General features: G+C 40.2%; 1 protein-coding gene across 1 annotated transcript in view; it reads right to left on the bottom strand.

Moving 5' to 3' along the window:
* The window catches only part of lrriq1 (leucine-rich repeats and IQ motif containing 1), a 32,488-nt gene extending 15,210 nt beyond the window's left edge, over nucleotides 1-17,278 (bottom strand). Inside the window, exons 1-17 of the mRNA XM_020593365.1 lie at nucleotides 17,044-17,278; nucleotides 16,145-16,241; nucleotides 15,856-15,923; nucleotides 15,624-15,744; nucleotides 15,010-15,233; nucleotides 13,971-14,045; nucleotides 11,920-13,587; nucleotides 11,544-11,696; nucleotides 11,307-11,457; nucleotides 10,558-10,751; nucleotides 9,572-9,699; nucleotides 9,228-9,301; nucleotides 8,545-8,609; nucleotides 8,432-8,457; nucleotides 5,284-5,463; nucleotides 1,465-1,875; nucleotides 785-965 (exon numbers count right to left, since the gene is read on the bottom strand). Coding sequence (XP_020449021.1) covers nucleotides 785-965; nucleotides 1,465-1,875; nucleotides 5,284-5,463; nucleotides 8,432-8,457; nucleotides 8,545-8,609; nucleotides 9,228-9,301; nucleotides 9,572-9,699; nucleotides 10,558-10,751; nucleotides 11,307-11,457; nucleotides 11,544-11,696; nucleotides 11,920-13,587; nucleotides 13,971-14,045; nucleotides 15,010-15,233; nucleotides 15,624-15,744; nucleotides 15,856-15,923; nucleotides 16,145-16,241; nucleotides 17,044-17,061 — 3,834 coding nt within the window. The 5' untranslated portion in view covers nucleotides 17,062-17,278. The remainder of the gene's footprint in view (nucleotides 1-784; nucleotides 966-1,464; nucleotides 1,876-5,283; nucleotides 5,464-8,431; nucleotides 8,458-8,544; nucleotides 8,610-9,227; nucleotides 9,302-9,571; nucleotides 9,700-10,557; nucleotides 10,752-11,306; nucleotides 11,458-11,543; nucleotides 11,697-11,919; nucleotides 13,588-13,970; nucleotides 14,046-15,009; nucleotides 15,234-15,623; nucleotides 15,745-15,855; nucleotides 15,924-16,144; nucleotides 16,242-17,043) is intronic.
* Nucleotides 17,279-23,474: the final 6,196 nt, after the last annotated feature.

Genomic DNA, 23,474 nt, shown 5'->3' with positions numbered 1-23,474 from the left:
GCACCCCTTAGCCAGCCCTAAAGGACTCATCAAACACTTTTTTTTGTTGACAAGGGATTTGGGAGAAGCATTGAGTCGCATGTTTTTCAGAACAGCAGCTTACACCACTGTGGAGAGGATTAGACGAATAAGGCACCATAGCACGTATGAGGCCTGAAAATGGATGTTCAGGAGTGACAACTGACATTTTCAGATGTCCAGGGTGACTTCAGCTTTCAGCTATGATACTGGAAAATAGTAGCTGTAGCTGGTGAAGTTCTAATCTAGACACTGACATTCTGAAGAGCTGTTACAGTTGCAAGTAGATTTTAACAAGCAGGCACTCTGACAGGCAGAGCTCCTTTGATTTTTAATGCATATGTACATAATAAATATACTGACCTACTGGATGAACTGAATCAGTATTACCCATAAATACAACTGGTTGATTATATTAATTTGAAAGACCACAGTAATGTAGTCTGGAAATTGGTTGGAGCTTTGTATCCAGTCCTGTACAGTACCGACTTAGGGTCTGGCAAAAACGTGACAGTAGGGAAAATGCTCTGAGTTTGTATCATCGAAGGAAATTATCCACCATAACTGCATCATTTTAACCATTCTGGATTGGCAGAGAATGTTAGAAAGATGAGCAAATGGCCACTTTAAAAAACTTACTAAACTATGAACGCACAGTAAGAAAGGCAACAAACAGTTTATAGTACAACTCCACTCACTAAATTTAACCTTCTATAAGTCAGGCTACAAAACATTTAAATATCTGACAAAGTTCCAACGGTTTTACCTGGATGACAGTTGCTGCATAATTTTCAATGCTCCTGTTACTATAGAAAGGTCCTGACTCTGGCTTTCCTCCATCTCCTCCTCTTATCGGTCCCTTCTCAGCTGCAGGGGGGCTGCTGATGTTCCCACATTTCTGTCTGTATTCCCTCCACCGCTGCTGAATCAAGACTGCTGCTTTGCTGCTTATAAAAAGGACACACACTCAGGCGAATATACACACAAAGATATGCATGATGTCATAGCACCTTTGTCTTTCAAAACAAGAATTTATTTTGGAGCAGACACCAGGAAAGCAGGACTCTGGAGAGCTTAAGCATGTCTAGAGCCAGCCTCCATATTAAAGATCTATAGCCCTTTCAAAGATAGTGCAGTGTTAATGATGAAGCTGCGTGTTAAAATGAGTGAGATTTTCAACATCTTCTGTTGTAAATAACATAAAGGACGCTCCAATGATGACAAATGCTCTACAGCAGAAACTAATAAACTCTGAGATGCTATGAAAGGCATTATTGTATAATAAAAGAGACTGTTTGCTTTAAGTCGCCAGTGTCCAGTTGTCTATCATGGTGGAATCTGGAGGCTTTGATTCCAACCATATCAACTGATCTGTTGTTGACAGGGTTGGAGGGACTAGATAAACTGAAGTGTACGTTCAATCAGACAAAACATTTGGTTAATTACTTTCTGAGGTTCAGGTTTTGATGGTTGTACCCAGCTGTCATTTCAAAATCGGAGGAAAATGTTTGTCCCTCTGTGTCCAAGGAGCGAAGGCCTGTCTCTGGAACTGTTGTAACAATGTCTAATGTGTCATGCCAACTCTCTGTAGATAACTTCTCCTCCTTGGTCCAGGAGCTGCACCTGAAATTGTCCCAGCTTGGATTGACTTTTTTATTGGACTCCATTTCTGAGTGCTGAGTCAGCATTTCAGCATTGGTACTGTCCACGTCCACTGTTTCCTCAGGCATTGTTTGACCTGCAGACGCAGTGATGTCGCCATATTCATGAGCATATCTCTGGTCCTCAGCCAGCTTCAGAGTCTCAGCGAAGTGTCGGCAGGAGCTTTCGACAGCTTCCAGAGACGACGAGGCATTACTGTGAACATACACAAAAACCATAGTGTTCTAGGCATGGATGTTCACTCTGTTTTGGATATCTGTATGGACTGTAGTAGAAGCAGAGACTCCACTTACCCAATCACACACACATTTCAGAAAATTGCACCTAGAACCTAGTCTCAATGAATCACTATCATACCTACTAAACTGTATGCAGTGACTCATGTAGACTGGTCAGAACCCCCCTTTACAACAATGTGGCCAACAAACATATTAATCACAACACGGTGGGTGAGCCATCAGCAAAATGACAATGTCAATGCACTGAAAGCATCAGTGCTGCAAGGCAAACAAATCTATACTGAATTAATAAAATATAGCATCACACTGTGCTGATCTTAACCAGTTTGACTGAGGTGCGTGCACTGAGTGTGTGTGCTTATATGTGTGTGAATGAGTTGCCTGCCTGCTCTGTGTGTGCCCCAAATCCCAAATAATGTCTCTTTCATTGAAGGGATAAACCATGAATGAAGGATAAATTGACTACAAAGCCACCTCAATGGAAACTTAATGAATCTATTAGCAATGCTTGGCTCTGCTCCCCCTTCCTGTCTTCCACCCTGAGGGACCAGAGATGCTTCAGTACCCAACCAGTGTGGAACACTAGTAGCCTTAGGTATCACAGCTTCTTCTCTCTACAAAGACCTAGCTCTTCATTCTCAGTGGGACAAGGGAGACAGGAGTCAGGAGGTCCACAAGGACTGTGACCCCTGTGACCCCTCCTCCCTGTACCTGCTGGTTCACTCCAGGGTCACTGTGAGCATGCATAAATAACATGAGTACATGAAAAGAGGTAAGCATTTCACAATGTTAAAGCTGCAGTATAAAATGTTTAGGACAAAAAATGGCAACAAAGACACATATTGAGTATTATTAACCCGTGTTTGTCAGTAACTTTATGTGTACATACCACTTTCCCCATCGGTCACTTGTCTTTTCAGTAACATTTCGGGACATTTATGGACTACAGCATTTACTCTGACCATGCCAGCAGAGGTCAGAGTTGCAGTAACTGTTGGAGAGCAGCAAAAGACTAGAGACCAGCTAAGGTCAGAGAAGGCCTGGACCAAAGTATAGTGAACTTTATGTTTTAGTTCAAACTGGATCAGCTTCTACAGCAGCGGCTTCTACAGGCCATTTATTTAAACTCTCACAATAGCTGTAATCTGATCAAGATGAATAAAATACAGTGTGGTGACATGCGAAGTAATGGCAAAAACATGCAAAATTGTAGCTTAAGCACTTGCTCAAGAGGGATTTGCTGGGTTTTCCCTCTATAATAATAATAATAATGATAGTAAGGTCTAAACCTTAATTTGTTAAGTGTCTTGAGATGACTTTTGTTGTGATTTGGCACTATACAAGTAAAATTGAATTGAATTGAATTAAAATTATAAATACCTATTTTCTTCAGGTCTCTCAGTAGAATATTCACATGCCAATGAAACAGTAAGAACAAATAACATTTTGTTAAGTAGACAAGTTTTGAAATTACTTTGGTGATATTATCCAGGGGTGTACTCGCTTCTGTTCTGTACTGTATTAGTTTGAGCTGAACTTTGACATGTACCTTGTTACATCGTAATCGTGTTAGGACAGGAGGGACAGTTTCAGCAACCAATGATTCTTTCACTATACCTATGAACATGTGAGCATTGTTTTTAAATAGAGTTGATAGAATGGCAGCAGCCCAGTAAATTCTTATGGAATGATTTGCAGAACATAACTTACAAGAAATGTCAATGTTCAGTGGCCGTGAAGGAAGCAGGGTGCCCTTTAGGTATCAAGGTCGAAAGTAAAGGTGAAGTGCGTGGGATGATGAATGGCTGTGTAGCATGTGCAACATTCATGCCTGAGAAGAGTGATTCTCCTACTGCCAGTGCCTTTATTTTTGGGTCTAAAGCATGGATACATGCAGTATCTATTATGTATTTCATGTACCCATTTCTTGCAGTTTAAAGGCTATTTCTGTTCTACTGCAATAACCATCCAACATATAATATATAGAACATAGCCAGCAGAAACATTTTACATAACTGTTTTGATTCAGACACTGGTTTTCAGCTGAATTCTTCAAAAGCTACTTATGTGTGAAAAACCAGGGCATTCTGTTAGGAACATAGTATTCAGTCTCCCCCCCTACAGTCTGTGGATAAAAGTTATGAAACGATGCCCCTGATAAAGGCTGTGGTTGGACTGGCGTGTGGCGCTCTTCTCACCTCCCCTAAACCTCAGTCTGACACAAGGTCAGGCCAGGGGTTAAATGGCTGTGTTAGTCCATGCAAAGCCCCCAGAATGGCTCATTGTCCAGAGGCCAGAGGGGTAGAGGGCACACAATGAGGGGGTGAAGCAAAGGGAGCGCCACACTGCCCCCCAAGCCACAGGAGTCCTCAGTATGACCCGTACGTGTAGCCGTCACCACGTTTCATCTTTTGTGCTCTTTAATTTGGAAAGGTCATGAAGATAAGCAGAAAGTTGACCAGTGTTTTAAGTGTTGGTGGTCCGACTATCAGTGTTCATGTGTGTGTGGAGACCAGTGACATCGAAGCACTTGTGAAAATACATGGACGCTGTCTTTAGGCTCACTACGCCCTGTGTATCAGACATAACAAGAGGATAGCTAACATTCCTGGACCTTCATATCTGTCTGTCTGGCAGGCTGGTCAGCACACATTAAAAAGTGTCATATGATATCCTTAAACAGAATTACAGCCATTTATACAGTAGTCTCAACCTGTTTAATTGACTCTATTTTTATTTTTATTTTCTGTTTATAATCTCTTTAAGGTTTCAACTCTCCTGCATGTTTTAGCTTTTCTTCTCTCTTTTCCTTATAATTACTATCGATCAAACACAGATCTCACTAGCTGCTGACCAAGCACATTTTGTTGAGGAAACCTTTAGAGAAATTGCTGCACTTCCTAGCAAACAAATGTTTTTAGGCAATTTGGTGTGGAATTAATAACTACTTAACACAGAGAATAGTGACAAGTTAAATAAAAGAGAGAGGGAGGATGTTATAAATTACATTAGAGCTACAGCGTGTGGTTGATTCATGGCCCTGATAGGACACACTGGAGCCAAACGCGAATACATAAAACTGAGCTGAGCATCTCTCGCCTTTCTTCTTTTCCATGAGTCACTTTCAAGCATTATACTGCCATTGCTTCTAAGCTGCCTCAGAAAGTCTTTAAGATATTTCACTTTACCAGCACAGATGATGCAAATCTACAGTAACAAAGCTGAAAATCACTGGTAGATACAGTTGATCCTTGAAGATAAAGCAGTAAATTCTGGGCTCACACATTCCCAACACTTTTGCTGGCCTGCTCCTCCTCGGTAAATGACAGCACACTGACAGTACATCTACAGAAGCAGTCAGTACCTGAGCTCCCTGCTGTGGCGCTCTTGTAGATCACGAGTCTGCTGAAGCTGAGCCTGACAGAATGATAGGAAGCTGACTGAAGCCAAGCCGACCTGGTGAACAGTAGGGGGCGTCAGAAAGGAGTCTGTCTCCTGGTCATCAGTGGCCCTCAGGCCAGGCAGGGCTTTCTGCAGAGTGGATCTGAAAGGACAGCAAAGTGGATTAAACATCAGTGGTCAGGACACATTTAATGGCCGTACTTTTTGTTACTACAATATCAACAAAAAGTACAGTACATGTAGATGAGAGACACAATGATTCTTTTTAATCAGAATCAGTTCACAGACATAAAAACATACAGCAGTTCATTATTTTCTGTTTTATATTTCAAGCCGATCATTTAATCACTGATACTCGCTTATTATAGCTAAAAGTGTAGCTACACAACTACATTGGATAAAAACCCTACCAAATGGCCTATGTTAGGTGGTTTCAGCCTTCAAACTGGAGGCGAGCCCTGAATGGAAAAGTCTGGGGGAGAAGCGACCACTCCCCGAGGCTAAGGATGTACAAGCGGAGGAATCCCAACTATCTGCCAGAGAAACAGACCCCGTGCATCCACCAGTGGAGCACTGGCCAAATGTGATCTGTGTTCAGTGGGAAAACGTGGAGCTAGAAACCGCACATTCTGCTGATGCCCTGTACAGCACCACTGGTCGATACACTGGGAGTGGTGCTGGTGCTTTTGCCAATGGCTGAATTGACTTTTAGTCTGCACTTTAACCATCTTTTTCTGTACATGACACATCTGCAAAATGTAAAAAAAAAAAAAAAAAAACTCAAAAAGCAAAACTGTAAAAATAAAAGCCTTTTGGCTACAAAGTCAATTTTTTTATACATTATGAACAGTTTCTCAGAACTGATTCCCAGAGCAACATGGGCTGTTAAATGTTGCCTCCCTTATCATCAGGCAAGGAAAAAACACGTGTTGAGGGGGAACCTTTCATTTGCTGGTTCAAACAGATTCATAATGTGTTTCTTTTTTAATTACTCCATGCTGTACATATACTGTAACTGTATATTATAAAATGTTTTACAAATTCAGTGGATTTTTCTCAGGATGAATTTTGTTGGATTATGTAAAACTAAGCTTAATTTTACAACAGTACTTTAATTCTGTACTAAGAAGCAGAGTGAATACACCAAAGGAAAAAAACAAAACAAAGCTGAGAGTACTCTTGGTACTTTAAGTGGTACAATATACTGATTCAAGTAGAGATTATGAACTTTTCTTTAGATTCTTATTTTAGGATTTAAAACCAGAGAAACAGTTGATACTACACAGCAACAGCATGTAGTTTTTTCCAGTGCCTACCGCCACCCTAACACGACCACAAAGGACAGGATCTGTGTAATGTCAGAGGGATACAGTTCTGATGTGCGCCACTTGGTCTCTCTGACACACATCGGGATTAGATTCCAACCCTTTGGGCATATTGTCTGGCTTCTTCAAATGAAGCACCAAATCCAAATAAGACCTTTTGATGGTTACATGAGCTTACTGAGGTGGGGAGTGTAATTTATTTCAGTAATAGAAACCTCTTAGACACACTTAGGTGAACACAGGGTAGACCTAGGAACAAAATAATAATGAATTGTTGAAGTTTTTAATAGACCATTCCCATAGAAGATTTGGAAAAACTCAGTTTTCCTTGTTTCAGAAAGACAACTCTCTCTACATTACAAAAACCTCTGCTACACTACTGTTTTCAGACATTTTTTGAAGCGTAAAGCTTTTTTTTCTACTGGGCCATTGTAAATACTGCATTTGTCAAGGTTACATTTAACCAAACAACTGAAATGGATTTTTAAAACTAAAGCAGGAGCTTCACAATTGAGATGCTGTGAATCTTCTTTTCTCCTTACAGCAATATCTACACTGATTGTACTTGGACATCAACCTTAATCTCTCCTAAATTGATATGAATTACTTCCACCATTCGGAGGGAAACACTGTTCTTGGTTCACATTCCCTCATCCTCCTTCTTCAGCCCGTATGAGCACGAGTCCATATTTCATTTAATGAAGACTTCCTCCAAAACACTGACTCTTAAACCGACCCTGATTAATCAGGCCCTGTGTTTTCTTCTTTCACAGCTGGATCAGACACAGTCTACAGCATTCGACTTTTGGCGCCTTAATTTAGCCAGTGTTATCACTGGCTCAGGATGAAAGGGCCAGGGCACGAGCGTGGAAATGCAGAGGTTTAATTCCACTGTTGGCACTGGGGGTTAGTTAAAGTTCAAATAAATATCAAGGTTATGTTAAAGTTAAGGCTTAAGACAGAAAAAAATGTTCACAAATAAACCATGCTTATGGGGATTTTTGGGGGCAGAGTAACTCACTAAACAAGGAAATCTACAAATAAAAAAATATCATTTTTATGTTCAAACTATCAGCACCACTAAACCAAATGGCCAAAAGAACATAAGGCAGGAAAATTCTGTTTGACACTCAACTCTTTTCATTTATGATGTTGTTATTTAAAATGTACAAACATATTTGGTATATTTTTCAGTTCCTAAATGAGTGTGAGCAACTCTGAGGAGCAAAATATCTTTGCAAACCTCTAACAGCTGACATTGTTTATGGCAGGCCAATAAAAGTGTGTAGAATATACAGTAAGTGGTCACTGCATATTTTTCATCCAAGTCACTGCAACTGCAATGGGAGACTATTTAGGCACTGTAAGTGAATGAGCAAACTGACACTAAGGAGATAATTGATTTTTCTCTGGTATAAATATTTTGGGAATTACAAGCACTTAATGCTTCGTATGCACACAGATGTCCGTGGCACGTTGCAGTAATCTAATAGCGGACGCGGATCACAGTGGTAATCCTGGGAAGTGGACAGGAAGGCCTGTGTTCTGGTGGAATGTTTAGACTACCTGAGCCAGTAGAATGAATCTGTGATAGAGAAACCCTGGCTTTTCACTGGTATGTTTCTCAGAACTTCATTCTCACCGAGTGATACTTCAGAGCAAAGGAATCTGAAACTGTTTTTCAGAAAGTTCTAATTATACTATCTTGATTTGGAAACTGTGTGGCAGGTTCTGCAAAGAAGAAGCCAGCCAGAAAATTACTAGGTGCATCACAATCAGGCTAACATAACAACAATCTTGTCTGATGCACCCTAAAAGCAGAAACATACAGATTAGATAACAGATTAGATCCTGGAAAACAGCAGCCCATGTAATTTGCTCCAACTCCTCCATCCAGCCTTTGTGAGGTGCACATCTTGCAGAAAGTGACATCCCTCGAGACTCTCACACACATTCTGCAGCTCTGATAGAGAGGAGGAAAAACAACTTTGCCATGTCAGTGTCTATTTTTCAGTCTATTCCTCACTTTCACCGGTGGTTATGGAGCGCTCTATCAACTGAATGAAATTAATGATGTGCTGGTGTGTGAGACATGTTCCAGAAACCTTATGCATCTTATTTCCATGGAGTCATATAGTATTAGACAGCTGCCATACAGCCAATATAAATGCAGCAGCCTCATATAAAATAGATGGAATTATAAATGTTTATGCCTAATGTTTTGGTGCATGTAAATTTATAGCTATTGCACATTCATTTATTAAGTGAAGTCAATCTGTGGCTGAGTGGGAGTAAGGAACATACAGATGGAAAGTGATGAGCACTGAAAATTGCTGAATGCTCAGTATGCAAGTGTCACATGCATCAATAACAGTCAAAATAATATAAACCTTTATTTATAGATAGCTTTTAACATTAAAGTTACAATGTGCTTCAGACAAAGAACATACTAAAATAAAAAATAGATCATTAGAGGTTTTAAATTTGTCCACATTCCATGCGTAGTACTGTAGAAGTGGATATGCTTTTGTGATGAGGAAATTGAATTTCTATAGACTGTTTTATCAAGACAACTTGTTACCTGACATGCAGTTGAATCGAAGATCCAGATTTGCAAGGGACACAAAATGAGGCATGGAGGGCAGCTGGGTGATTCTATGAACCACAGACATATTTTACTAAGTTACATTACATCTTAAGTTAAGGGTTATGTCACAGTTAAACACAAATCATTATATTATCTAACTGTTTTTTAAGTTGTCAGGGTTGTATCAGCCACTTAAAAAATTATGGCCTTTTAAGTTTTTTTAAATATCAAATTATTACATAATAGAGAAACAACAAATACTGCAGTGGGTCATATTTGGACCTTTTTTGTTTATGTCACATATTAGGCCTCAAAAAGTACATGAATACTGCTCGTACCTGTTTTGAGCCACAGAGAGGTGTTGCAGGAGGGGAAGCCAGCAGGCGGTGAGGCCCTGCAGGGAGGAGATGCTGTTGTCATCCAGATTCAGCTCTCTGAGGAGGACGTGGTTGTTCAGACTGGGGGGCTGAAGGACAAACGGGGCAGCGTTGTCATTTAACACTGGCCACGCTGAGGGGTTAGACTAACTTTACATTGCTGCTGCTGCTCGGGCAGTGACTAAATGACCCCATCCATCAATGTCAGTTGCTTTAGTCCTCCTCCTACAGCTACCAGTGTCAGCCACAAGTGAAGCTCTGCTGTGACCAAGGGTGCTTTAGGAAATACCGGCTGTATACATAATCATACCAATTACTATTGTTTATATGCATTTTATTTTCCATTTTCTTGACTTTGCCTCATTAAGCAAAAACAAGCAAGGCCATGAAACTAAGCTGTAGAATCACTGGGAAATTTGGTTCAACATGTAATGCCAAACAGCAGCTTGTGAACGGGTCACAATAATCAGATCAGCCGTGACCTGTTCAAGGTGATATTGTGAGCTCCTGAACCGTCATCCCCCTTTTGGGCTATTGATATAACACTTTCAGGTTTTTATTAGTTTGATACATATACCAGATGCCTATTTCACATGTTCTGAGTAGATAGAAACCAAATTCTGGGTATGTGATTATAAAACCACTAAAGGTTATATTCTTGTTTCTGTATCGCAATTTAAAAAAATCATCTAGTTATATAGACAAAACAAAAGATGGAAAACAATTAACACTGATTTTCTGTGGAAAATAGCTACATTCCTATATACAAATTACATCTGTATGAGACAAAACCAAAATGGCATGGTCCTAATTCAATAGAACCTGCTGAGTTGCAAGGCCTTCACCCCCTCAAACTTAATCTAATCAGTTTCTATATAGGTCTCTCAAAATAAGAACACTGAAATGTGACATCAGAACCGGTGCTTTTAGGGATCAGCTGTTCTTACCTCAGTAAGGCTGTTGGCTCTCAGGTCCAGTGTGTTGAGCAGAGGACTGTTGTCTATTCCCTCCAGGCTTGCCAGGTGGTTGTGGGAGCAGTTCAGTTGGAGGAGGGTGTAAACATCCCTCAGTCCTTTGGTGCTGATCAGCTGGTTGTGATCCACTGACAACCTCTGCAGTCTCCTCAATGACTCCAGACCAGCTAGAGATGAGTGAAGACACTGGCTCAGACTGGAAAACAACTCAAGATGAGTCTGCAGATAAGCAAAACTAAACAAAGCATAAGCAGGTCTAAAAACTAAATCTGAAACGAGACAGCCCAAAAGCCCCTTGATTCGGTTTTAGAGGTGAGTCACAACAATATGTTACAGTAGCCGAATGTATAATTCGATGCATTTAACCTCTTGAGTGGCCAAAGTCTATTTATGACTTTAACCCCATGACTCAAGGCTCAGGCTGACTTTTTAGTGCATATTGCAGAAAGGTCAATGAAGTCCAGGGCTGAAAAGAAGACAAGTGCTGCCCTCTTGTGGAGTACTGCATAACTTGTCAAACTTCCCATCTGCTCAAGAAGGTCTACACCTTTTGGATATACCAGATGATGGGGTTGGGACTGTACAAAGCACAGATAAAAACAAGACATCTGAGAAATCTTAAGTTGCTACATACACATTACAAGAACAGTTGTTCCTCTTTTATCTGTTATTTATCTTTTTACAATAAATATTCAAAGTATATTGACTTGTACAGTTCGCACCAATACGGGTGATGGCGTTGTGTGAGAGGTCGAGAACGTCCAAATTGTCGGCACCACTTAAACCATGGATGGACGTCAGCTTGTTGTGGCCAAGTCGAAGCACCCGTAGACCGGTCATATTTTCACAGTCCACAAATGAAATGTCATTGTCCTAAGGCCAAACAAATGTAACATGATGTGCTTTTGAAAAACATGAAAAATGTCAGCAGTAATTAATTCCACTGATTGAATATGTACCTGTACATCGATGTAGCAGAGCACTGGTAACTGCTTGATGCCCTCCAGTGATCTAAGGCCACAGCGTCTGAGAGTAAGAGACCGAAGCTGAGTACACTGGACAAGAGTGGATAAGTTACAGCCAGGCAAGTCCTCCAGTGTCACTGAGGTCACCTGAAAGACAAGCATTTGTTTGGTTTAATCATTTTACTGAGGTACTGCTGTGGTGTATTAAATATGGACTAATGGACTAGCGAGTAGTTAGCAATTATAGTAATGAATACTTCTGTTTATTCAACATTATCTGACATGTTAGTTGTCAAACAACTTCATCCTTCAACAACAGGACTGTGGATGTGTCTGTACCATGCCGTGGCTGAGAAGTAGTGCAGGTTACCTCTTGCAGGGATTTCCAACCAGTAGCCTGAAGCAGAGTGTGTGGGGAGAGAGATGGCAGACCATCAGCCTCTGCAGCCCTCCTCAGCCCTCTTCGACTGCAGACGCAACTTTTCTGCCTCCTCCTGCTCTGCAGGGACAGTCTGGACCAAGGGATACAGTCTTTCATCCACGACAGCCTCTTCTGCTCCGTGTGCTCTGGGAGGCACACGGGTAAAGAGCCAAAAGAGGTGCAAGGCTTTTCTGCTGCGTCTTGTTTGTCCATAGATTTATATGTGGAGACCTCACTAATGTTCTCATCTAGGTCATGTTGCTGCACAGTTCCAGAGCTGGTGGGACTGGCTGTGGACTCAGCATGTAAAGGACCAGGGGTGGCTTTGTCTTCCAGGTGTGAGGTCAGGGAGTGCCCAGTGCTATCTGTCCTCTTTCTCTCATTTAGAGTTTTCATACTGCTACTTTCTCTTTTCTTCTCTTGCAGCTCACTTGCTCTTCTCAGCCCCTCTTCATTTTTAGTACCCTGCACCATGATGTTTTTGCTTTCCTCCTCTTCTTTCAATCTTCTTTCTTCTTTGTTTTCTCTCACTTCTTCCTTAATCTGCCTCTTGTCTGCCTCTATGTTTATTCCCACATCCTCCCTCTTTCTCATACAATTGTTACTAACCTTAGTCTTCTCTTCTTCCTGCCCCCTCTCTTTATCCTTTGTTTGTTTTTCATGTTCCACTTTTTGGTTCTCCGCTTCATGCGCTTTATTCCCCTCCTCTTCCTTGAGTCTTGCTTCTGCCATTTTTTTGCATCGCTCTTCTTCACTCTGTCTCATTTCTTCCTTTTGTCTTTTCGTCTGCTCTTCCTCTTTTATTTTTTTTTCCTCTTCTTTCCTTATCATATCTTTATCTTCCCTACTAAGTCTCCTCTCCACATGATTCCTTCTCCTTTCTTTATCTTCCTTGAGTTGCAGTTCATCTTCTGTTTTTTGATTTTCTTCTTTATTTCTTCTCACCTGTTCATCCATCATCTTTTCTACTTTTCTTCTTTCCTCCTCACTTTTTTTCTGATCTGCCTTTTTCGTCATCTTCTCCTGTAATGTCCTCACCTTAATCTCCTTAGTTATCCTCAGTTCTTGCTCTCTTCTCTTCTCTTCCTCTTCCCATTCATCTTCAAATGTCACTTCTTCATGTTTGCTCTTTTTGTTTCCCTCCATTTCTCCTTTGCTTGTTTCCTCCTCTCTTTCCTCATTCATTGCCTTCTCCTTTATATTATCCTCCTTTTTCTTCTTTTTCCTCTCTTCCTCTTCCATCTCTCCCTCCTTCTTCCTCATCTGTTCCTCTATCTTGTTATTGTCTTCTTCACTTTTCCTCTTTTCAGCCCTCTCCTCTCTCCTCTGTTCCTCTTCCTCCTCCTTTTTCCAAGGCTCCTCTTCCTTGTTTCTTCTCTCCACCTCTTCTTTAAGTCTGACTTCTTTGATTTTTGTAATCTCTTCCTTCATCCTTTCCTTTTCCATCTCTCTCTCAATTTTCTCCTCCACCCATTTCCTACCATTCTTCTCCTCTCTCTTCTTCTCCTCTTCCTCCGCCTTCTTTTTTTTCTCCTCCTCTTCCTTTATCCTCATCTGCTCCTCTTTGCTCATCCTTCTCTCTTCCTCCACTTGTTTCTGCAAGTTGCTAATCCGCTCCTGATTGGTAAAGTTAAAAGGTAAAGACTGGTAAACTATAGTGCCTTAATTTCATTGAGACATGATAGTACATAAAACAAACCGCATGCAAACTACAAACAACCCAAAAACTATTCACCTCAAGCAGTTTAGTGAGCTATGACGACTAAGTATAGACTATATTACTGTAATCTAGTATCTGAAGTCAGTGACTCTAATTTGTAAATTCAAAAGTCCGCCAAAAAGGACTTGTGTTCCTCCACATACTCTCACTGTGGAGCCTCTCAGAAGATGAAATATTGATTATTACTAACTTACTAACATGTCAGAGTGTTTATGCCCACAGCTGAAGGCCCTTCCTTAGGTTGCACACCTAGTTAAAGAGAAAAACTCTGATCTCGTACCTGCTGAAGCAGCAACTGCTGTTGAAGTTTTTCCTGCGCTCTCTTCTCCAACAACTCAATCTCCTTCTGATGAAGCTGGAAGAAGGAAACAAAAATAAGAAATAAATGTGACTCATGGTATTTATTACAACAGGGGTAAGATGATTTAAAATATAAATTCAGAACAGCACTAAGTTGGTTCAAATCTTATTTATCAGGAAGATTCCAATTTGTTCATGTTAATGATGAATCTTCTGCACAGGCTGAAGTTAGTTATGGCATTCCAAAGGGCTCCTCTCCTCTTCCTCCATTCACTTATATGCCATATTACATGTCACTAACTGTGTCTCCTCTCTCTCTCCCTGTACCTTTCTGCAGGTTGCCCTGGCTCTAGAGCTCTGTGTTTCTGATGAGCAGTGACTGTCCACATCAACCTGCTCAGTGTTTGATTGTTTGTTGTGTCCTGTTGCTTTTCTTTTCTTCTCTCTCTCAGACTTCCACATTCATCTTGTTGTCCTTATTAATAAAATACAGGAGTAAATTCGTTCACTCTTTTAACTGCCCTCTCCCACTGCAGCATAGCATCTCTTGAAATATCCTGGTTAATATTTTGTTCAATGACACTTCAGCAGGGTAGATGCATCCTTGGGTTATCTGTCTCCCTAAGAAACACAATCTCATTTTGCATTACTATAGCACTTCCTTTTTTTTAATTAGGATGTAAAGATGGTCAGCAGCAATAAATGATTACATACTGTATTTGCTCACCTGAAATATAGTAGTTTGCAAAAAGAACGTCAATCATATTAAGTTAATTATATTATTCATTCATACATTTATTATATACATCTAATATAACATTTATAAAACATGTAAAAATCAGCTACAGTTCTTTCAGATTCAGTCCATGTTCTCATTACTTATAGCGCACAGACCATAGCAACAACACCTTGATGGATGGGTTGATCCACAGACAAATCTCTCCCGAACCAGCTGTATTCCATTAACAGTTATCTGGACAAGAGTCCATGTTGAGTAAGAGAGGTCCTGAGAGACTCACCTTCTCTGCTTCCATGATCTTCTTCAGATCTTCCTGAAAGTCTTTTTCTCTTTGTCTCTGTTGCTCCTGTTTCTTCACCTCCTCACACTGTTGTTTCTCTCTGCGTTCTCTGTGGAATTTACCACTTTCCTTTACCTCCACTTCTTTCAGTGAGCTCTTAAGGATCCTGACTTTGCATGCCAAATGCGTCTCACTCTTCATATATTTATCTGTTTCAGCCTCATCTGTGATAAGTACAAATCACACTAGTCATTAATGAGAACAAAGAACAGGACAACAGTGCTCTCTTGTGGATAACAGTTCTATTACAAAAGATGTGTCAGTGCATATCAGACCACCAGCAAGGATTCATCACTGTAAACAAGAAGGAACAGAAAGAGAAGAGATGGACTCTAGCATCACAAAAGTTGGTGCCTCCAACTGGGAAATATGCACATAAAAAATATGATTTAAAAAGTACTACTTATCACTCTAGTCTCCCTTGAAATAAAGTCAGGTTTTATCATGTGTTTTTTCAGTTTATGAAATATCCACAGAGACAAATGTCTTGCATGTTGTGCCAGTGGAATGCATCAAACATTTTCCTGTTATACTTGTTTATACATGTGCTGTACCTTCATTGTTGAGACATGCTGCCACATTGTGAGTGAAAAGTGCTTCTCTCTCTGTGGGTGCAGGAAGAAGGCTGGTATCAGTGGAAGTGTTGTTCTCCTCATTTTCTGTTTCACTAATAATCTGTATCAGACAAAACATTCATTTGGTAGTTGTTTGACACAACCTGACCTGTTGTATGGGACCTATTGTATTTTTGGATGGGTCATACATAGATTGTGAAGAGAAATTTACCTGCTCATTCAGGTTCATCGTATCTTTTTCGAGTCCAAAAGGCAGGTCCATTATGTCTTCAGTGAAGTCTGGGATTCAATTCCAAAAAAAGACAGACAATATAATTTAAGCCACCTTGATGGATTCAGTGTGTTTTACTTTATTGTAAATGTCTAGAAGTACAGATGACATGTTAACATTCTGTAAATACAGAAGCTAAACCGATGTTGTTTTTATCACAGGAAAGCAGAGATATCTGGAATCATAAAGATGGGGCATGATGTTCATAAAATTCAACATATTACCATACCTTCAGGTTCTTGGAGAATAAGCTTCTCACAAACTGCTGCTCTGCTTTTTGAGGCTTCAAAGTAGCGGAGTAGAGATGGTGGAATATCATCTGTGGCCTATTGCAAGAAAGACAAGTTTAATGTGAGCCTGGTCATCACATGAGTGTTAATGTGTAGTCTGTCATTTTAGAAGATTTCCATCTACAAAAACCGCATAACAGGTTTATAAACTATGTTTCTGAAGACAAAGTAAGGCAAGAACTTATGACTGACTGAATACCAATATTTGGTCAGTGTGATAAACACAGTAATTAAACTTGTGGTGGGTCAGCCTATATTATGGGCAGCTCTCCACCCCCTGTTGTCCTTAATCCATTCTTAATAATGCCACTAATCCTGATTGTGGTCCAAGGGGTTACTCCTCAGATGTGTGTTTTAGTATAGTTACTGCATCCAAATTAATTTGCACAATTTTCTTAATGGTATAAATACATAGGCTATAAAATGTGTAAGTTAAGACATGGTAAGTGCCAGTCATGAGCATGAGTAACGACCGTATATGTAGGCTACTTTCTGTGTTGTTTTGCGCACCTGTGAAATGTGACGCAGCCAGGTGAAACTAAAGGATTAGTACATATAAGATAATAAAATATTATATAAGATAATAATAATAACAAATCATACAGTGGAAATGTATGTTAGTATCCACGACACAAGCTGGCAATAAAAAGTGAACAGCAGCTCATAGCTGATTCTTGCTAACTGTAAACACCACTTGTCCAAGTTCATTTAACCGACTTATTTCAGTGGGAGCACACAGACTTACCGCTTCACCGTGAAATGAAAAACTCTCCTGTTCATCTTTAGTTTTATTAGTATCAGAGTTGAACATATTATTCAGTTCCTGCATTTCGTATACCTCATCAACATCCGTCATGGTTTCAATCGTCAGCGACTTGTTGGCAATTCACGTTATCGTTTACATTCATTTGCCACCATTTATTGTCAGAAAGTTGTTTATGCTATTATTGCCAGCAAATACCCGGACTTGCTGTTCGTCCGAATAATATACTTCAGCACGTTAAAGCTAATTCAACGTTAGCTAGTATATAGAGAAAGTGGAAAAGATCACTTCGCATTTATAGCGACTTCGGTCTCCATGGAAACGACGCAGTGACTTACGGTACTTCGCAAAGGACAAACAGTGCAAAAAAGGCAAAGGGTAATTCTAATAATTCTGTCTTACAGGCGTCCCATTTAGCAATACTTATGTCTTTTAAATTATGGCCCTTTATTTTACCCGTATTATTATTATTATCTTACATATTATTTTAGATAGGCTTTGTATTCACAACTATATAGAAATGTAATACTGAATGTAAATGAGGTAGATTGTATCTATTAGGTCAAGGTTAAAGGTCAAAGTGTTTATCTGTCATATGTACATTTAGGAAACGTGTTTCCCTGTACAATGAAATTCTTACTTTGCTGTCCACATGAATGCCACACAATACAAGTGAAATATAAAGTAGATGAGCAATAACACAAATCTACATAGGCAGTAACACAAATTTAAGGCACTTTAAAGCAGCAGGTGAAGGAAGCAAATAAAAATACAACAAGAACACAATATAATGAAGAGAGAATTTATGTTAGGTGGGAGCCATGGAGTGCAAATATTCAGCAGTGAGTGTGTAATTATGCATGTGCAAAATGAGTATGTAAACCTGTATGTATGTATGTATGTATTGGGTTCAAAATGTTTGTTAGAGTAAGAATACTTGGTTAAAAGTTAAAACAATACCATATTTGTATTGGTGCAAAAAGCAATCTGAACAGCAGAGCTGTTTGGATGCAGGTCCTCTTTGTGAAAATAAGACTGGACTCATGAACTTGTGTGGGCATTTTGGGCAGTCAGCTGAAGGGGTCCTTGTAGGTGAATCACAGGATCAGAAGAACAAAAAAAGCTGTTAGACTGTAAACAATGTGCACTTTTTTCCATGGCATTTTTGATCACAAAGCCCAATTCCTGTCTCCCATGGTGAAGGCTCTGCACTTGTGCTGCACTCTTTGAAGAGATGCCAGTGGCCCACACAGATTTCCCATACACATTCCCAAGAACCTTCTAAAGGGAACCCAGTCCTCTTCCGCAAAGTGTGTCCTCCATCCCCAAATGTTTGGCCCCAGAGACACACTAAGGTCTGTTCTCGTGAAGCTCTAGATCAGACTAGATAATTTTTCCTTTTAAAGACCAAAACTGAATTTCACAATGACAATGAAAGGCATATCTATATCTATAACACTTAAGTTGGTATGTGACCCCAACAAGGTCAACACTATCAGAATCTTCACAGGTGTGGTACAGTCATGCTTTCATCAAGGTCATTATGGGTTATAGCACAACTTCAGCCCTAAGGCTGACAGACAGAAACAGGACAGTTTAGTGCAGTCATTGTGATTGGAGTCAAACTGCCTGGCTCTTATGTTTCATTAGGTCTGCTAATATTCATTGACCAAGTTCAATTGCTCAAAAAGGCTCCATCAGTAAGCCTTGTCCACTCTGATTAGGGCCAGGCCCTTTGTCAGTGGGCAAGGTGACTATCGCTTTTGTCCAAGTACACGGATCCCAGACAGTGGCCAGACAGAGCCAAGCTGCAGATTTATACAGCAGATTACACCAGTCAATGGTGGCTCCAGCCCAAGCGCAGCAGCAGTTTGGACAGCAGCCTTGTGTTTACATTGTCAAGGGTTTTCTGTTACTCGTCTGTAGCCATTATCTTGGCAGCCATTGGGTCCAACAAGCCTATCATTTCCATCTGGAGGCTTGGATGAATGAAGGTATTAGAGGGAAACATCACCACTACCCCAACTATCTTTCAACTTTCTCTTACTGTGGATTCTGAATGTAAAGGTTACAAGCCAAAGATGTAATAATTATGCATAAAATTAATTTGTAAATTGTTTGCCGATGGGGTTAACACAATAGCTCTATCATCATTATCATCATCATGCATATAAGTAATCACAGCAAACCTAAAATAAAAAATGGAGGATTCTTCTCAAGCCAGATATTGACTCATGTGAGTAAGGCAATTTATGTGTATGTCGACCTGATGATAGTTTAAACATACTGTGTGTGTGTGTGCATAATTTAAGCAAGTTAATCCTGCATTAATGCTGCTGTAAGCCTAATCATTCTAATGCTGCATTCTCACAGTTATGTACTGTCAAAACAAATTGTCACATCAATTTTCAAATCTATACTTGCACAACATTGGTTAAGTTCACCCAGTTCTTCTTCAACACCCTCCTAATTTAGTCACTTCTTCCCAGATTTTGTTTAGTACATTTTTAATGTGTTATTACAAAGGTTACATACACAGTGTTCCATGATTAAACCCAAATTCTGGCACATAGAGTATCTTCTTTCAAATATCTAAAAAGCACATGCTCACAACAATAATTCCCTACAGGGCTATTGACAACCAGGGGAAAAATAAAATGAGTTCTTTTGTTTACTTCACTAAAGAACCAGAACAGTATAAAGAATGCTTCAAGCTAGCTCAATATTTTGTGCTGATCCACAGACTGTGTACAGAAATCCACAGTGCAGAGGCAGAATGGACCTCAGTGAACCAAAACATCTGTTGACTCTGCCTATCATTTGCATATTTAATGCAACATTTGATTTTAACAAAACATGCAGAATAAAAATTAAATTACATTAAAAAAATTTTCTTTATTCTAGAAAAATTATTATAATTGTAGTACAATTTCACAACTCAGTTGTGAAATCTAGCTTCTTCCACCTCAGGTTGTTAACTAAAGTCAAGTCATTCCTTTCTTTTAATGATTTTGAGATTGATTTATCACTTCCCGCCGTGACTATTGCAATGGTCTATACTTAGGTGTCAATCAGTCCTCCCTGTCTTATTTTCAGATGGTTCAAAACGCTGCTGCTCGTCTTCTGACAAGTACTAGAAAATTTGAGCATATTACCTCGGTACTGGCCTCTCTCTACTGGCTTCCAATCCGTTTTGGACGGACAGACAGACAGACAGACAGACAGACAGACAGACAGACAAAGAGCTCTTTATGAGTATTCTATGACGAAGGAAATGCTTTCATCACATTTGTTTGAGCTCAAGGATGCACACTGTGCTTTTTAGTGAGTTACAATGAATGTACTGTAAACTCCAGAGGGCACCTGTAATCAAACAAAACTCTATGAAAAAGACCACATTGACCACAATGTTACTCCTTGGACCTGTGACGATAATTATCCTTAGTGCAGAAACACTGCCTCCCAGAATGACATATAGACACTGAAGTCTTAGCAGTAGTACAGCTGTAACAAAAGATGAGAGCACCAAATATGACCTGTGCCAGGACTAGGGCCAGAAGGTGCACCTACTGTGTGGTACATGGGGTGGCAGGATGTTCCCTACAGCTTTGTTATCAGCACTGCTACAAAGTAAAAGAGACAGTTTGGAACCAAAGGTCACAAAAATTCCTCGGGTAAGAGGAACATGTCCTTGAGTAACCTCCAGTCAAAACTAGAACACTTGGACTCAGACAAAACACAGTGGGAGCAGACAACATTTATCACCTTCTGGTGTTTCCCTTCTTATTTCACCCATCCAGGCTCCAGCCATCAGCACTTCTCACGACCCCACAGTATCAGATGGACTCTTATCCTCACTGGAAAAAAAAAGCATACCCAAAACTGCATCAAGGCTGTTACAGTGAACACTGCTGTCACCTCACCACTTTTGTTTTATCAAAGCAGATTGCAGCACACAGGCTTTTCTGTTTTTCAAAGCAGCTCCAAGACAGCAGCACACTTTGTTTCCTCTGGGTGAAAACAAAGCTTTTCAAGACACAGCACACACTCAAGGTATGTGAGTTAAAGAGTTTAGTGTGTAAATAGATGATCTAAATATAAAAACTGCAATCATAGGATTAGATAGAAGTTGCAGTATGGTTCCTGTCTATATGGGAGTAAGTACTGTGGAATGCACAGTCCTAAAAGTACAAACTTCATCTCCCACCATTTAACTGCCTTCCCTGGGCAGAATAAGCACTTGTGCACCTTGAATCTACTCTACCAGGGTAGCTTGTGTTGTGTATTTAAGGCCTGAATTGACTAACTCTCTATTCATTATTCATTTCAGATGAATGAGGACAATTCAGTGTTCATTCTATTCTTAGCATTTCTATTCTGAAGCTGTGTGTTCTTTATCAAACTGTTGATTCATTAATTTATGCCAGTTCTGAGTGAATTTCATTGGCTGAGAGCTTGTGTCTCAGTGACACGGTGAAAACCAACCCGCCTTAACTTTCCATCAGAGGTCTGGGAGGGGAAACCTCGTGACGGCCTGATGGCATCGTGTTGCCAAAGTCACAGTCTGTTCATGAAGAATTCAACAGGTAGACAATGTAAGCTGCCATATGTGACCAGCGTGTGTACTGTAGCATCACAAAATCAAAACAGCAGTGAGGAATGAGGAACACCAGGTACTTAAAGGTTTAAATGAATCAATCACTTATTTTATTCCTGTTCAAAACAAACTCAACCTAAAGCATTTTGGTTGTTTTGGAGAATTCAAACCTAAGTTCATGTTCATAGAATAAAGACATAAAAATGTTCTACTTCGCCACCCCAGGTTTTCTCTCAATTATTGCCTAACACCATAAATTGGGTTATAATGCCCCAGTACACACTCATCTACTAAGTTGTTACTCAAATGACCTGCTGATCCACAAGCTCCATCTGAGACAGATATGCTGTAAGAGGGTTCACTAGTTTACCAGCTGGGAAAACAATAAAAACAGACTAACACAGAACACGAGGAGGCAGAGGTTGATACTGGACTGACTGTGAGAAAAAGCTGCAGCAGATGAGAAACAAAATGTCATGAGAGAGACCTTTTGAAATAGATATAAATAGTACAATAGTGTGCATATAATATAAAAACGGGTATGTGGCAAAGGAAAGAAAATCATAGTCTTACTAGGGTGTTGTTCCACCACAAGCTGTAACTGATTCATTCATTTTCACCCTGATCAGACCATTCAGTGAACCCATGGGGGCTGTTGTGAATGGGGGCAATGCCATCCTGAAAGAAACCACTTCTATTAGTATATGTTTCATTTTAAGATAAAGGTGATAACCTTCCATGTGACATACCAGAGCCACCAGACGTCCTCACAGCACTCATGTCTGTACCATTCAGGCCACCAGTGCCTGTGTTTTATGCTTTGTCTTTGTGCCACCCTTAGAGCTTTCTTTTGCTTCAACTAGGCCTAGTCAGCATTTTTATACAGGGGAAGGGATGATATTGTTGCTTAACTGTATTGAGCAGTACACCGGTATGAATGTATCCCACGCCACACCACACAGCCATCTCCGGGTCTCTGCCTCCTGTCTCCTGCTGACACAGCCTACAACTGCAGAGTCATCTGAAAGCTTCTGCAGATGACAGCTGATTCAGAGTTGTGCTGATAGCCAGAGGTGTTCAGGGTGGAGAGGTAGTTGCTGCTGTGCTCCTGTGCTTCTGACCACCCATTCAGACAAACATCTCTGCAGTCACACAAACATGTCTGTCCGTCAGGTAATTCCAGGAGGTTGTGGAGGTGTCTATCAGCATCTTCTGGAGCTTCTCTCTCCACATGATAGGTTGGATTAGTGGTTGGACACTGCTGCCTGCTTTGTCCAGGTGAGAGACAGCTCACTGAAAAAAGACAGATGATGGCATCATCAACTCCAACCTGAGGGTGATAGGTAAACTGCAGTGGGCCAGTGTCCATAGCCTTATACACTAGATATATTACTCACCAGACAAATTGTTCTTCTTTGGCTCCATAGACTACATAGTTCAGTTTTCTGCCACTAAAGCCAATCTGCCATTGAGAAATCTTCATAATCACCTAAAACCACTGCTATCCTATTAGACAAAGCCACTGCCTGCTCTTTTCAACTGCTGCTTTGACTTGACAAATTCCCCGACCACAAAACCCTGAATCAGTCAGTTGCTATAAATCAACTGCGTTCACTACCTGGTAACTTAACCCAGGCTTGTCAGCTCTGTCACTCTCTAGTTTTGTTTTCTCTTTGACTTGTTCTTGAACCGGTGCTGACAGTCTCTGCTGTGAGGCTGAACACTACATAAACATCATCTTTCGTTTTCCATTTCCTTCTCTTATGAAACCACTGTGGTTTGTTTTCTCTGAAATGTGTATTTTTTCTTCTCTGTCTAATAAAAGCAAGTCAGTGTCATGCACCTATTTCCAAAATAATTTTTGTTTTTAACTACTGGATTGCCTTGAAGATTTCTGCAGACATTCCTG

This window comes from Monopterus albus, unplaced genomic scaffold (genome assembly GCF_001952655.1).
Source record: "Monopterus albus unplaced genomic scaffold, M_albus_1.0 scaffold19.1, whole genome shotgun sequence".
Taxonomy (NCBI): domain Eukaryota; kingdom Metazoa; phylum Chordata; class Actinopteri; order Synbranchiformes; family Synbranchidae; genus Monopterus; species Monopterus albus.
This window is presented reverse-complemented; position numbering and strand designations above follow the sequence as displayed.